Consider the following 15,270-nt stretch of genomic DNA (forward strand, 5'->3'; position numbering starts at 1 on the left):
AAAAATCTTTACTGGATCAGAGAAAGACGTTTCGCAGACTTGATTATCATTCCTGTATTGTGTGGTAAACATAAGCTGGTTTTGACCTCCAGATTTATTTAATTTGGATTTGTTTATTGTCACGTATACCGAGGTATGATGAAAAGTATTTTTCTGCGTGTACCTCAAACAGACCATTTCGTTCATGAACAGTAAAGAAAATACACAATAGGGCAACACAAGGTACACAACGTAAATACATAGACACAGGCATCGGATGAAGCATACAGGAGTGTAGTATTAATCAGGTCAGTCAATAAGAGACGAAAGGGAAAATGCTGGAAAATCTCAGCAAGTCTGGCAGCATCTGTAGGGAGAGAAAAGAGCTAACTTTTCGAGTCCGGTGACTCTTTGTCAAAGCTTTGACAAAGAGCCATCGGACTCGAAACTTTAGCTCTTTTCTCTCCCTACAGATGCTGCCAGACTTGCTGAGATTTTCCAGCATTTTCCCTTTCGTTTCAGATTTCAGCATCTGCAGTAATTCGCTTTTATCCAGTCAATAAGAAGATCATTTAGGAGTCTGGTAACAGCGGGGAAAGAAGCTTTTTTAAAATCTGTTTGTACATGTTCTCAGAGTTTTGTATCTCCTGCCCGATGGAAGAAATTGGAAGAGTGAGCAAGCCAGGTGGGAGTGGTCTTTGATTATGCTGCCCGCTTTCCCAAGGCAGCGGGAGGTGTAGATTGAGTCAATGGATGGGAGGCGGATTCTTGTGATGCACCGGGCGGTATTCACGACTCTGAAGTTTCTTGCAGTCTTGGGCCGAGCAGTTGCCATAACAGGCTGTGATGCAGCCTGTTTTTTAGGATGTTTTGGGGGGAAAAGGGGAAGTCTCAAGGAGTTTGTGGATTGCAGATATATGTAACAAGGAATACGCTCTACATAAACTGTGCGCATGTTTAGTAATTTATATATCTTAATTGTCTCAGAGTAGAGTAGTCCTGTTTGTGTGAGTCTTTTCTTTAATAAATAGTCTTTAATAATTGCTACATGACAATTGGACTATTGATTCTCACTAGGATTTCACTTTCCTCCTCACACTATCACAAAAACAAAACTATACATCCCCACAAACAAGTGTTCCAAGTTTGGATACCCTTTCAAATAACATTAGCGTGCTTCGTGACAAGGACTTTTGTGCTGGCGAAACTCCTATTGGCCCTCAACCTTCAATATCCCATGCACCACATTTAATTGAAAGGCATATGTGCCCTCTGGTCACTAACTGGCCAATTCAGAGAAAACCTTTGCCGTGTGACTGTTCCCAATTTAATAGGGAGTTGGGAGACCATTTGAAATCAATGCCAGTGTCCCAACCGCAAATCTAAAATTTCATCCAAAGTTTCACAATGAATATAATACATACTATGTTTTGGCAGATTGGTAATAGAAAAACATTTTGATAGGAAATGGTGACTGTTATGGTCATGATTAGGATTTACTATCAGCAATCTATTAGGGTAATTTACAATTATTCTTAGGGTTTTTAAATTTATGTAAATGTTGCAGTATACTGAAGCAATAAAGGACAACTTTACAAAGATGTCAGCTAAAAGCTGATGTGGCACCTGCAGCAGTCAGCGTAAGGGTCACGCAACATGTTTCAGTTAGGTTAGGTTCCAGTGACCTTAATAGCTTGTTCTTCAGACACAATCTACAAGTAGTCAGGATAAAGGTTAACAACATGTTTTTCTGGCTCAACCCAAGGACCAGACACAGATATCGGGTCTGGCACCAAGTAGGGAGGTTAAGGAGGAATCCATTGGAAGGTGAAGGGTGAAGGTAGATAACACTTACTCTGCCTGTGTGTACATATGCAATTTGTTCAATGTAAAGTTTGAAACATATCAATGTAAATAATATCTATGACTATGTAACCCACACTGTATAAATGATACTTGATTTCATGTGTGGGCAGAGTCAGCTTCGGAGGTCTTTCTCTGAATTTGTGCTCTCCCAACGCGTTGGCCATTAAACGATCATTTGAGACTCCTCCGCTTATTTTGTGGAAAAGAGAAAAAACAGAACAGTCACTACTGTTGATAGCTTTTACATTTGTTATAATTAACCTTCAATTTACAAAACAAATCTTTGCTTTTATCTTTATTCATGTCAGTTTTTCTCAAACCTTACTTAGCATTGTAATAGTTTCACATTTTGAAGTAATAGTTCATATTCTGGAAATTTCATACCAAAATCACTATCATCAATACACCTACGTGTTATAATTTATTTTGAATTCACCTGTATTTCTATTTTCTAATTACTTTTCAAGTGGATTTTGAAAATTGTGATGTAGAAAATGAATATGTACAGAATAGATGTAAAATTTATAGTCACGAAATAATACAAAAATAACCCTAACATTTGCAATAATCTGCAGTCTGCCAGAATCCAAGTATTAATGAAAGTATGAAGTACTGTATAAAGTATCCACTTATTGTGTGGACGACATGTTGAACACTAGATTCAAACATTTTATCGATATGATACAAAAACATTTGTTCACATCTGTGGCCTTTGTAGTATAAAGGGTAGTATGAAAATGATGAAAATATCAGAATAACAAAAATAGATATGAACATAGAACATTACAGCACAGAACAGGCCCTTCGGCCCTCGATGTTGTGCCGAGCAATGATCACCCTACTCAAACCCACGTATCCACCCTATACCCGTAACCCAACAACCCCCCCCCTTAACCTTGAGTGACACCAGAAAACACGATTTTAAGTACATTTCATTTGCTGAGGAAGCCCGAGTACATTTGTTGCCCAGGGAGATATTTCAGTTGGCCATTAACCCAGCTCTTTGGATTTTTTTTTCTACTCATGAACTGTTAAAAATTTCAAAATACCAGTGTGCTAAATCACAAGGAGCCTATTGCTTAATCCTGCCAAGGTGGTCTTTGTTGTATCACTTTGGTCTTGTTTTTCTTGACTGGTTTGGATGTCCGTTGACTGACGTATCTCTCAGAGCTGCCCTGCTTCGAGGGATCATCTTGTGATTTTAAAGTAGTATTTATGCTTTCAGTGGGGGAATTAGAGATCAGTGACGTAGATTGATATTTTATGGAAGACTCTGTTGTAATGATTGATGCTTCAGTTGTTAAACTGTTAAGCTCTTCTCTTGTTGCCTGATCTTGTGGTGTGTTAGAAATCTTATCTACTTTTACTTTTCCATCTAGTCTGCCTGGCTTTGGGGCTCGTTGTGATGCATGTCCACCATCAATTTGTTTTTCCATCCTCTCTTTTCTCAGATTGTCAAGTGTTTCAAGGGCATGACTGAACTCTTCCTTCGAAGTTGCAAGTTCACTGGTCAATAAGTCTCGTTGATCTGCGCAATCTTTGATACAGCATTCCAAGGAAAGGAATAAATCTTTCCCAAACCTGGACAGAGCCTCGTCACCTTTAAAAAGAAATATAGTAACAATGTTCAGATTAGAGAAGACATCCATTTCAAGAGGAACAAGAAATAGATTTATACATTCAAAGAAAAAAAGTAAATCAGCTGTAATTTTGACAGGAACAGGTATGTTGTTGAACGTTTTTAAATTGGTCTTTTTCTGGATGGCAAGATGTAACTAGTGGGGTACCACAGGGCTTGGTCCTTGGGCCCCAACTATTTAAAATCTATATTAATGTCTTGGATACAGGGATAAAGGTTCTACAGCCAAATTTGCCGGCAAAACAAAAATAGTGGGACTATTGCAATGGGAAAGTTGCATTGAGGAAATAAGAACCATAAAAATGGATATAGATAGGTTAGAAAAATGGGCCAAAACTTGGTAGATGGAATTTAACGTGAATAAGTGTGTAGTCATGCATTTCGGTTGGAAAATAGGAAGGCAACATGTTATCTAAATGAGGAGAGACTACAAGGTGCTCCAGTGCAGAGGGATCTGGGTGTCCTCGTGCAAGCGTCGCAGAAAACTAGCATGCAGGTGCAGAAGATATGGAAAGCAAATGGAATGTTCGCATTTATAGCTAAAGCAATAGAGTATAAAGGTAAGGGACCGTTGTTGCAACAATACAAGCATTGCTGAGACTATATCTGGAGTATTGTGCACAGTTTTGGTACCCTTATTTGAGAAAGATGCAGTGGCATTGGAGGCAGTTTAGAGGAGGTTCACTTGATTGATTCCAGAGAAAAGGGGTTTGTCATATGAAGGGAGATTGAGCAGTTTAGGCCTTTACTCTCTAGAGTTTAGATGGTGGGAGATCAACTTGAGGTATATAAGATGATAAAAGGTACGGATAAAGTAGGCGTGGATTCGTTGTTTCCTCTTGTGGAGCATTCTAGATCGGGAGGTCATAGTCGAGGGATAAAGGGTAGCAATTTTAAAACAGAGATGAGGTTAAACTCCTTCTCCCAAAGGGTTGTGAATCTATGGACTTCGCTATCCGAGTGCGGTGGATGCTGGGACAGTCAGTAAATTTGAGGAGTTAGACAGATATTTAATTGATAATGGGTTGAAGGGTTATGGAGAACGGGCAGGTCGGTGGAGTTGAGGCCACAATGAGATCATCCATGATCGTATTGAATGGTGTCGCAGGGTCGAGAGGCTAAATTTGTTCATAGAATTTTTTTTACAGTGCAGAAGGAGGCCATTCGGCCCATCGAGTCTGTACCAGCTCCTGGAAAGAGCACCTTACCCAAGGTTAACACCTCCACCCTATCCCCATAACCCAGTAACCCCACCCAACACTAAGGGCAATTTTGGACACTAAGGGCAATTTATCATGTCCAATCCACCTAACTTGCACATCTTTGGACTGTGGGAGGAAACCGGAGCACCAGGAGGAAACCCACGCACACACGGGGAGGATGTGCAGACTCAGCACAGACAATGACCCAAGCCGGAATCGAACCTGGGACCCTGGAGCTGTGAAGCGATTGTGCTATCCACAATGCCACCGTGCTGCCCTGCTTCTGCTCCTAGTTCTGACATTCTAAGAAAGAACTATTCTGTCTGATTTCACCATCCAGCTCTTGGTATTTAGCCCTGTAGGTGACAGCATCTCAAGCACAAATCTGGTGTTCTTGATTAATAAGGGAATTTCTTGATAAATATGGATTAATATATCGGGTTAATTAATATTTCGAGAAGGTAGCAGAATGGGGATGAGGCACATATCAGCCATGATCGAATGTGGCAGATGTGAGCCATAGATCCTTGGACATCTGGTGGCATTCGCAACACTCTCTTGCTCATCTGTAGAGAAGACATGTGTGTTTTGTATCGGCTCGGTTGAAGCTGCCTATGTGCAATGTTTCTGTGAACTTCATCATCTGCATTCAGAAGGGGTCCTGATGGCCCTTGCTCATCAGGGTGAAACTCCTCCCTATGGCAAGCCTGGTATCACCATCACAATCCTCTCTGATGTCTCTCCTACTTGTATGTAAATCATGCTGGCAGAAGTAAATGCAGCCTCATCTTCCTGAAGGTCTGCCCTTTGCAGGATCAATGAGAAGAAGAATTGAGTGAGCATCAGTGACCAAAGGTCTTATTTCTGTTGTTGATGAGTGAGTGACTGTGGATTCAAGGGTTTGGTGCTAGTGTCAGCACCTATTTGCCATTGAAATCCTGGCCAGCACAGTTTCCGCTTTCCCAGTGCCCCACCCCATGCCCCTTTGGAATGTAGATGAGGAGAAATGTGTACTGAAGGAGTGAGATTTTTTTTGGGAGGGGAGCTATGAACCTGTCAGAGCTAAGATTCTGATCTACTGCTTTTAACAGGCACCTGCAACTTGTCCAGTCACCCACATGCACTTGACTTCATTCTCGCTCTGGGGAATTTCCATACTCAGAACATAGTATTATTACAAGGAAATAAATTAGTGCCAGGATTCTGGATTAGTCTCCTAAGAATAAGCTCAGAATTGCTAACTCTCCTGATTCCCTACATTGCCATTGAAAGGCACCTAGAATTTCATGGCTGTACCTCATTGGACAATAAACAGTTCAGTTGGGTGCCACTTTAATCGGCCCCCAGTGCAGCGCAGTAGCATAGGATTCCTACAGTGCAGAAGGAAGCCATTCGGCTCATCAAGTCTGCACCAATCCTCTGAAAGTCCCCCGCCCTATCCCCGTAACCTCACATAACCTGCACACCTTTGGATATTTAAGGGACAATTTAACATGGCCAATCCGCCTAAACTGCACATCTTTGGACTGTGGGAGGAAACCAGAGCACCTGGTGGAAACCCACGCAGACACGAGGAGAAAGTGAAAACTCCACACAGACAGTCACCCAAGATTGGAATTGAACCCAGGCCCTGGCACTGTGAGCCAGCGGTGCTAACCACTGTGCCACCGTACTGCTGTGAGGTGGAAGTCATGCCTGCAAACAATTAATTGTTGTCTCAATGTTAAACAGCTACAAAGCCACTGTCGGGATCATGGGAATATGCCACATTCCTACTTTTTAGCCAGTGCAGTTGGGTCACTTCCGCCCTATTAAATCCAGCCATATGTGTGAGTCGAGATAGTGTCCGCAGGATGTATGACTGTAGTCCTATCACAGTCAAATCCTTTCCTCATCTAACATTCACACATTTACAAATAGCAATCAGTTTCTATCTGTAATCCAATGACTATTTTCTCAATCCTTAATCCAGACATACTGTGGCTAGCTGTATCAGGTCTGCTGCTGCGATGAGCAGCGAACTAATTCAAACTGACCAGGAAGGAAACAGAACATAGGCCATAGAACACTGTCTCAGTCCAAGTGAGCAATTTATAACAGTGAAAATAATTTTGAAAATCTAACATGCTAGTGTACTTTGATCTAATTTCAAAATTCTCGGGCTGATGCTGTCGTGAAAACTGTGGAGTTTCACAGGTGAAAGTATTCAGCCACTCCAAAGGGGCTAGCAGAGGCGTCACGGGAAACACCACACTTGCACACGGAACGGCGGCGGATTCGCCGGTTCCGTGATTGCCGCACAGCAGCAGCCGCACTTAAGAGATTCTCTCTCCCCCCCCCCCCCCCCCCCCCCCCCACCACCACCACCACCACACACACACACACACACACACACACACACCGTCGCAGCCAATATGGCTGGAAAGAGAGCAGCGGAGCTGAAGACCCTCCTGGATGCCGTGGAGAAGAGGCGAATGGTGCTGTAACCCCGGCCCAGGAAGAAGGGCGGTTGCCGTGCCTGGGCGGAGGTGGTAGTCGCCGTCAGCACCGTCAGCAAAGTTGCCTGGGCTGCCAAGCAGTGCAGACAAAAACTGCACCACTTCCTCAGGGCGGCCAGGGTGAGTAGGCAGCGCTTAGTCTCTGGCACTAACCCCCAACACATGTGGCCCGGACCTCCCACCACCCCCGGGGGACGGCCGGACCCCCACCCTACCCCACATGCCAGGACCCACGCTACCTGCAAATGCCATGTGCCCTGGCCACTGACGCCATCAGCTAGCCAACCCCTGGTCTGCATGCATCGGACCGTTTAACAGTGTAATTGGTTGTGTTTGCCACCCCTGCCCCCCAGGACAAGACTAATGTGGGCCACACCCTGAGGGACGTGGCACACTCACTGGCTGATGTGGTACATGAGTTTGGGGGCTCCGGGTCCCACCACAATAATAGGATCCACCTTCGGGCTACCAAGGATGCAAAGACCAAAATGTCAGCCTCTTTTGCCCCCTGGACTTGCGGGTCTTCCAAAACTGCAAAGATCGCCATCTCTGGACACGGGTTCACTCTCGTTTTTAGCACTGTGGACACAACATCAGCAAATCCCTGCCCGTATCCCCTAAGCTTCGGCCATGCCCAAAACATGTGGACATGATCTGCAGGCCCTCCTGCTCCTGTCTTCCACTCCAAGAAACGTACTCATCGGGGCCAATGTCATGTGTACCCGGTGAACCACCTTGAATTCTATCAGGCTGAGCCTGGCACATGATGAGGACCTGTTGACTCTGCTCAGTGCATCCTCAGACCTGCCTCTACCTCCTTACCTAGCTCATCTTCCCACTTGCGCTTTACCTCCCCTATCTGGGAAGTGGAAGAAGGGAAGGTCTTCATAAATATCCAAGACCTTCCCTTCCCCCATTCCGTTTTTGAAAATATCACATCCTGTATCGCCTGGGCCAGTAAAAGCGAAAAGTTGAAACCTGCCTTCACACAAAGTCCCTCACCTGCAGATAGCGAAACCCATTCCCACCCGGCAATTCAAACACCTCCTCCAAATCCTCCAAACAAGGAAAGCTCCCATCGATAAACAGCTCCCCCAGCCTCTCAATCCCTGCTCTCTACCACCTCCAAAACCTCCCATCCAACCTCCCCGGCATAAACCGGTGATTGCCACAAATTGGAGCCTATACCGATGCTCCCTCCACTCCCATATGCTTCCGTCACTGTCCCCCATACCCTCAGAACCGGCACAACCACCGGGCTTGTGGAGTACTGAGCTGGCGGGAATGGCATAGGCACCATTACCAGTGCCCCGAAACTTGTGCCCCGACATGATGCCACCTCCACCCGCTTCCACACCAACCCCTCCCCGACTACCCACTTCCTGATCATGGTTATATTTACTCCAACAGCACTTTCCTTACTCGCGGGATTTTACCTGCCCATACAAACCCAGAAATCAATGCATTAACCCGCTTAAAAAAGGCCTTTGGCATAAAAATGGGGAGACACTGGAAAACAAACAAAAATCTCAGGCGAACTGTCATGTCTACATTGTGTACACTCCCTGCCAGTGACAACAGAAGCATGTCCCTCCTACGAAAGTCCTCCTACATTTGCTCAACTAACCAGGCCAGATTTAATTTATGCAACTGCTTCCATCCCCCTGCCTCCTCTGTGTCATTTATTTCCACATAATTCTGGATGACCTCCCTGACCCGCATGCACACCTCGTCATCCGCTAAGAATCCTACATCTATTCTCCAGTGCGGGCGCTGGCCCTCCTTGCTCACCCGTAGATCTACCCAGTGTTGGGCATTATCCGAAACAACAATCGTCAAATACTCGGCATCTACTGCCCCCGCCAGGAAAGCCCTGTCCAAACCGAAGAAATCGATCCGGGAGTACACTTTGTGCACAAGGGAGAAAAAAGAGAACTCCTACGATCTTGGTTGTCCCAACCTCCAGAGCTCTATCGCTCCCATCTGTTCCATAAACCCCTTTAGTTCCTTCGCCGCAGCTGGCACCCTCCCTGTCCTCGAACTCGACCAATCATACCTGGGATCCATAACCGTTTTAAAGTCCCCCCCCACCATGTTCAGCTTATGCAAGACCAGGTCCGGAAACTTCCCTGCCACCTGCCTCATAAACTCCGTGCCATTTTGGAGCATAGATATTCACTAATATCACCGGCATCCCCTCCAGCTTCCCACTCACCAAAACGTACCTACCCCCCGAGTCCCCCACTATGCTACCTACCTCAAATGACACCCACTTATTAATCAAAATCGCTACCCCCTAGTTTTAGAGTCTAGCCATAAATGAAATACCTGCCCAACCCACCCTTCCTCAGCCTAGTCTGATCCACCACCCTCAGGTGTGTCTCCTGTAACATTGCCATATTCGCCTTTAAACTCTTGAGATACGCGAACACGCGAGCCCTCTTGACCGGCCCATTCAACCCTCTCACGTTCCATGTGATCAGCCTGGTCGAGGGGCACCCCGCCCTCCTGATCAACCATAACCCTTCTTCGGCCAGCCTCCTGCCTGCATCCCGCGCCTCTTCAGGCCCGTTACCAGATGCCCACCGTCATCAACCCTCAATCTGTCTCCAAGACCCTCCCCTGTCAGCATATCAATACCCCCCTCCCTACCCCATAACAAAAGAACAATCCCAACCCCCTCACCAAGCTTATCACCTGTTCGCCCTCTACTGCATTTCCGTAAGTTAGCCCGCTCAGCTAGCCTTGTAGCCCCCGCCCATGGCGCCAAACATCCTACCCCCCACTGATGTCCCTCCACCCCGCCCGAACATACGTATGCAAACATTACAATCCCCAATAAACACAAAGGAGAAAATTGCACCCACCATCCCCATTAAGAACAAAACTGAGCAACAGCCCCAAACTTAGTGCAAAATAATACATATAAAACCACAAGAAAAAAAGGAAAAGTTAGCAGCAGATCAAAAACACAGCAACTCTCTCCCAAGTTCAATGTCCTCCATCACCTGTCAGTCCCCTGTCATTATTAAAGCTCATCGCCGCATCTAGCGATCGGAAGTAAAGCTCCTGGCCCTCATAAGTGATCCACAGACGTGCTGGGTACAGCATACCAAACTTCACCCTCTTCTTAAAGAGGGCCGATTTAACTTTGTTAAAACTTGCCCTTCTTTTGGCCAGTTCCGCACCCAAGTCTTGGTTGCCTTCCCACGAACAGCTCCTCGTCTGCCTGGCCCACCTCAAGATCTGTTCCTTGTCCAGGAACCAGTACATTCGCACCACCATCGCCCTCGGTGGCTCATTCCTCAGCGGCTTCTTCATAGGCTGGTTTAGCTCACTCAGCTAAATCGCTGGCTTTTAAAGCAGAGCAAGCAGGCCAGCAGCATGGTTCAATTCCCGTGCTAGCCTCCCCGGACAGGCGCCGGAATGTGGCGACTAGGGGCTTTTCACAGTAACTTCATTGAAGCCTACATGTGACAATAAGCGATTTTCATTTCATTTTCATTTTTTTCATAAGCATCCTGTGCGCCCTGTCCACCTCCAAAGGCTGAGCAAACGCACCTTCCCCTAGCAGCTTCTCGAACATATACGCCACATGTTCACCTGCGTCAGATCCCTCGCTTCCCTCCGGCAGGCCATGATCCTCAGGTTCTGCCTGCGCGACCTGTTCTCCAAATCCTCCATCTTCTCCTGCAGCCTTTTCTGGTGGTCTTTTATCAGCCCTATCTCCATCGCCATCGCGGCTAGCTAGTCATTGTGCTCAGCCACCGCCTACCCCATGCTGGATCGCCTGGCCGTGGGCTTCCAATCTCTGATCCACACCGTCAATCGCCGTCTTAATCTGATCCAGGAATTCCATTCTTTGCTGAGCGAATTTCTCCTGGAGAAGGACCACCAGCTGCTCCGTAGACCACTGGGCCGGCAGTTTTGGTTCCTGACCCTCCGCCACTTATCCTGTGCCACAGACTCCACTCCCGACTTCGACCACTGTTCTCTCCTTTTCAGACCTCTTCTGGTCCACGAATCCATACCCTGGTGGGGAATCCTTCTCCTCTCCTTCACCAGTCTATTGTTTTGTCAATCAAATCCACCGAAAATCAGGGAGAAAGGTCCAAAGTGTCAAACGCGAGTGGGAACTACCAAATATGCGACCACTCACCCCATGGCCGCCACCGGAAGTCCAGGTTCACGATTTTAGAACTAGAAGTGAACCACGCCGTCCGAAAGTCAGCCCATCGGAGGCGCTGAATTGTGGAGACCCTGGAGCATAGTGTCAGGCCCGCTAATGACATGCCTACTCTACTTTCAGGCCATGCATTTACGCCATTTTGGGGGTGCCGGAGCATCCCGATTTGGCGTCAAACCGGCACCTACCGTGATTTCGCCGTCGGATGCTATTCTGAATCCAATCACGTTTCCTGATTTCGGCATCGGCAAATAGAGAATCCAGGCCAATGTGTTTTGGTCATGAGTCATTCTCTCCAAACTCAGTATTCATATAGACATAGCATGGCCTGTATTAGTATAATACAGGCATTTGCATTCAATTCTGTTGAATCCAGCTGTTATTATCATTTCAGTTTATTTAAATAGGCAAGCAACAGAAAAGTGTAACCTCTCAGATTCATTGCTTACTCCAATAGGGAGCAATGTGCACTGAAGGTCTACAATTGGATTAACCGTATTTGGGCTTTGCAACAGTACTACATGTCTTCAGGGATAACTGGCTTTTAAAGCAGACCAAGGCAGGCCAACAGCATGGGTTCAATTCCCATACCAGCCTCCCCGAACAGGCACCGGAATGTGGTGACTGGGGGCTTTTCACAGTAACATCATTTGAAGCCTATTGTGACAATAAACGATTTTCAATTTTTCATTTATATGTCTTGCTGTAGTCATGTGGCTTCTGCTTTCAGTGTAAGTAGCCATTTTTGATTAGTTCAATAAAGACTCTGAGCTCTGCAAATTTAAAACATGAAACAGGGCGGAATTCTCTGGTCCTTGTAATTAACCTTTACTGCCGGCAGCACATTCCCGCCTGCGGGTTTCCAGGTGGTGTGGGATGGTTATAATAGGAAATTCCATTGACAAGTGGCGGGGAGATAGAATCCCGCTGCCAACAAACAGCACACGGCCAAGAAACACGCAGCTGGGGACCAAAGAATCCTGCCCATGGTGTCAGGAAGTGGAGGTAAAATAGAATTTTGAAAGACTGGAAATGTGGCAGAGAAGCCATAGCTCATAAAGGCACACAGAAATGCTCAAATCTGCTAAAAACACCTGAAAAAGAAGAAGGAAGAGCAAATACATGCCTTGAACAAACATGTTGAACCCCTAGTAAATGTGATGTATGAATGCTATGTATTCAACACTAGAGCTTAAGATGAAAATAATAATAAACCTATTGAACAATATATGACTGCAGTCATGCAGTTTGCAGAATCATGTGAATGTGGACAGCTAACAGATGATCTGATTATAGATAGAATTCTCTTAGACATACGAGACTCCTTAATGAGAGACACTTAGACTCAGGAAAGTGATAGACATATTTGCAAATGCAGAGCTTGCAGAATGTCTGTTAAGCACAGCAGACCAGGAGGTATATTATGCTGAGATACATATGTTGAAAGAGCAGAGCAATGGCAGATAAAGAGCAGATGCAAACACTGCAGAGGACATCATACAAAGGAATTAAGTATTGCCAGCATGAGGAAAGCACTGTTTAATTCAAAGAAGCAGAATCATCTTGCACACAAGTGATCGGTGAGAATAAAGCAACACTAGCCTATGTAGATGGCCCCCTGAAGAGATATCAGCGGAAGAATCCAATGAAGAATACACAACACAGCAGGTTGGTTCCATCAAGTTGGCAGATGCTAAATGGTTTGCGACTCTTACAGTCATGATCACAGAACAATATCAAGCAATCAATAAGTTTCAGATAGACACTGACACATCATTCAACATCGTGACCTTCACAGACTTGTGTAAAGTGGTTCAACATGGCAAGCCAAAAACAAAGACCTTGAAAGTAAGGTTGATGCTATACGATGGCACAATACTCATACCAAGAGGATACATTAGTCTGAGAGCCCAATGCATTGGCAGGAAGTAAGATTTAGAGTTACAGATCATAGATGGGGTGCACAAGCCACTCATCTCAGCTGAAGCAAGTCTAAAGCTTGGGCTGGTAACCCTAAATGTGCCAACAACAATTCAACCTGAAGTAGCAGCTGGGCACGATCTGAAAGTCATCAATCTAGCAGAAACATTGAACCTGACAGACAAGTGCCTTGTCAAGCAAGCTACGCAACAAGATGCAACTCTCCAAGTGCTACAAGAAATAGCATTGAAAGGATGGTCTGTTAGCATCAAAGACACATCAATGGTCACAAGAGCATATTGGGCATGCCAAGGTTAATTGAAAGCCCAAGATGGCATCTGGTACAAAGGAAATAGAGTCATCATCCTTGCGGAAAAATGCGGAATTGAATCATATCTGAGAAAGGCAAGAGAAATGCTCTATAAGTCTAACATGAGCAATTAAATTAAAGACCACATTGGCCAATGTGGTGCTTATAATAAACACCAAGCTAAATAAGCTAGAGAGCCATTGATGAAGCATGACAGCCAAGACAGATCATGGATGAAGATGTAAGCAGACCTCTTCATTATAGCAGGAACTGATTACCTTGTCACTTTAGATGGCTATTCTGACTACTGAGAGTTAGAGTCACTCACTTTAATGATCACAGACGAAATAGTAAATGTATGAAAGCACATTTCAGTTGTTATGGCATTCCAGACATTGTGACGAGTGACAATAGCCCTCAGTCCACGAATGAAGAATTCAACCGTTTCACAAAGGATTGGGAAATTCAACACTATACATCATTTCTGCATTATGTCCAGTAAAATGGGACGGTTGAGGTGGCAGTAAAATTTGCCAAAGGAATCATCATGAAATCGAGAAACTCTGGCACAGATGTATACACGGTAATCCTCAAGTTGAGAAACACACCGACTGAAGGGATGGTAAGTAGGATAGTCCAAAGGCTAATATCACGCTGCACCCAAATCACTCTTCCGATAACAAAAAAGCTACTGAAACTAGAAGTAGTAACAGGCATGAGTGACAAATTCGAGGTGAAACATCAGAAAGCCAAATTTCATTTTGACATGACTGTCAACCATTATCAAAGATGACCATTAAGAGCCAGTCAGGGAAAAACCTCTTGATGTTCTCAATAGGAGTTAGCTCACATGGCAACTTGGGAAATGTGTAGAATTTTCACCTTGATCACTGAGTTGACTGATGGTGATTTAATCTGAAGGTCACCATATTTCAGGCGAGGGGCAAAGTTGAGGAGGCGGAGTCTTCATGAGTAACCTCAGTCAGTACCGGAATTCAAATCGCGGTGTTGGTATCGCACCGTATCACGAAGCAGCTGTCCAGCCAACTGAGTTAACAATGCCCAAGATTGTAGAATAGTGTAAGCAAAGATAACAATTGCTTTGGAATATGCTAGAATGCGACTGATGGACAATTTCACAGGAGCATCTGAGCAAATGATGCCCTGGGAGCTGCAGAAGAATGTGACAGAGATTAAGAACATACCCTTGATTGGTTTTCTAAAGAGTTTCAGAAAGAAAACAGTGAGTTGGGAAAAGTCTGGAATAAGTTGGCCCACAGTGCACATCTGCGTGCCTTACAATGGAGTAAAACATACGAAGAGTTAAGGGAGCTGAAAGATACGCTACAGAATGGAACTGATTGCTTGCAGGAGAGCAAGTCTGTCCTGAGCAATCAGTTACTTTGAGAGCAGCAGACACATGTTGAGGTGCATGGTGAAAAGAAAAATCTACTGCTGTTAGTCCAAAATCTGGAACAAGATATTGATTTAGTCAGAAATTACGAGAGCAAGTGAAGACTTAGAAGATTCAGTGGGAGGCTTTGAGGAAGTTAATTCAGCCACAAAGTGACATTTCTCCTGAAGCAGACAGTTCCCCCTATTTAGCTAAAATCAAACAACTTGAGACAGAAATCAGTCATCAGCGAGCAGTTCTATCTGTTATCTCCAAA

General features: G+C 45.1%; 1 protein-coding gene across 5 annotated transcripts in view; it reads right to left on the minus strand.

The window, feature by feature from the left end:
* Positions 1–806: 806 nt before the first annotated feature.
* The window catches only part of LOC119970492, a 309,781-nt gene continuing 295,317 nt past the window's right edge, over positions 807–15,270 (minus strand). For 3 of the 5 annotated variants that reach the window (XM_038805212.1, XM_038805211.1, XM_038805213.1), the window contains one exon: positions 807–3,445. In XM_038805212.1, the coding sequence (XP_038661140.1) occupies positions 2,925–3,445 (521 nt within the window). In that variant the 3' untranslated portion in view covers positions 807–2,924. The remainder of the gene's footprint in view (positions 3,446–15,270) is intronic. The other 2 variants (XM_038805209.1, XM_038805210.1) reach the window with 1 other exon arrangement.

Source organism: Scyliorhinus canicula, chromosome 8, assembly GCF_902713615.1.
Source record: "Scyliorhinus canicula chromosome 8, sScyCan1.1, whole genome shotgun sequence".
In the NCBI taxonomy this organism is placed as follows: Eukaryota; Metazoa; Chordata; class Chondrichthyes; order Carcharhiniformes; family Scyliorhinidae; genus Scyliorhinus; species Scyliorhinus canicula.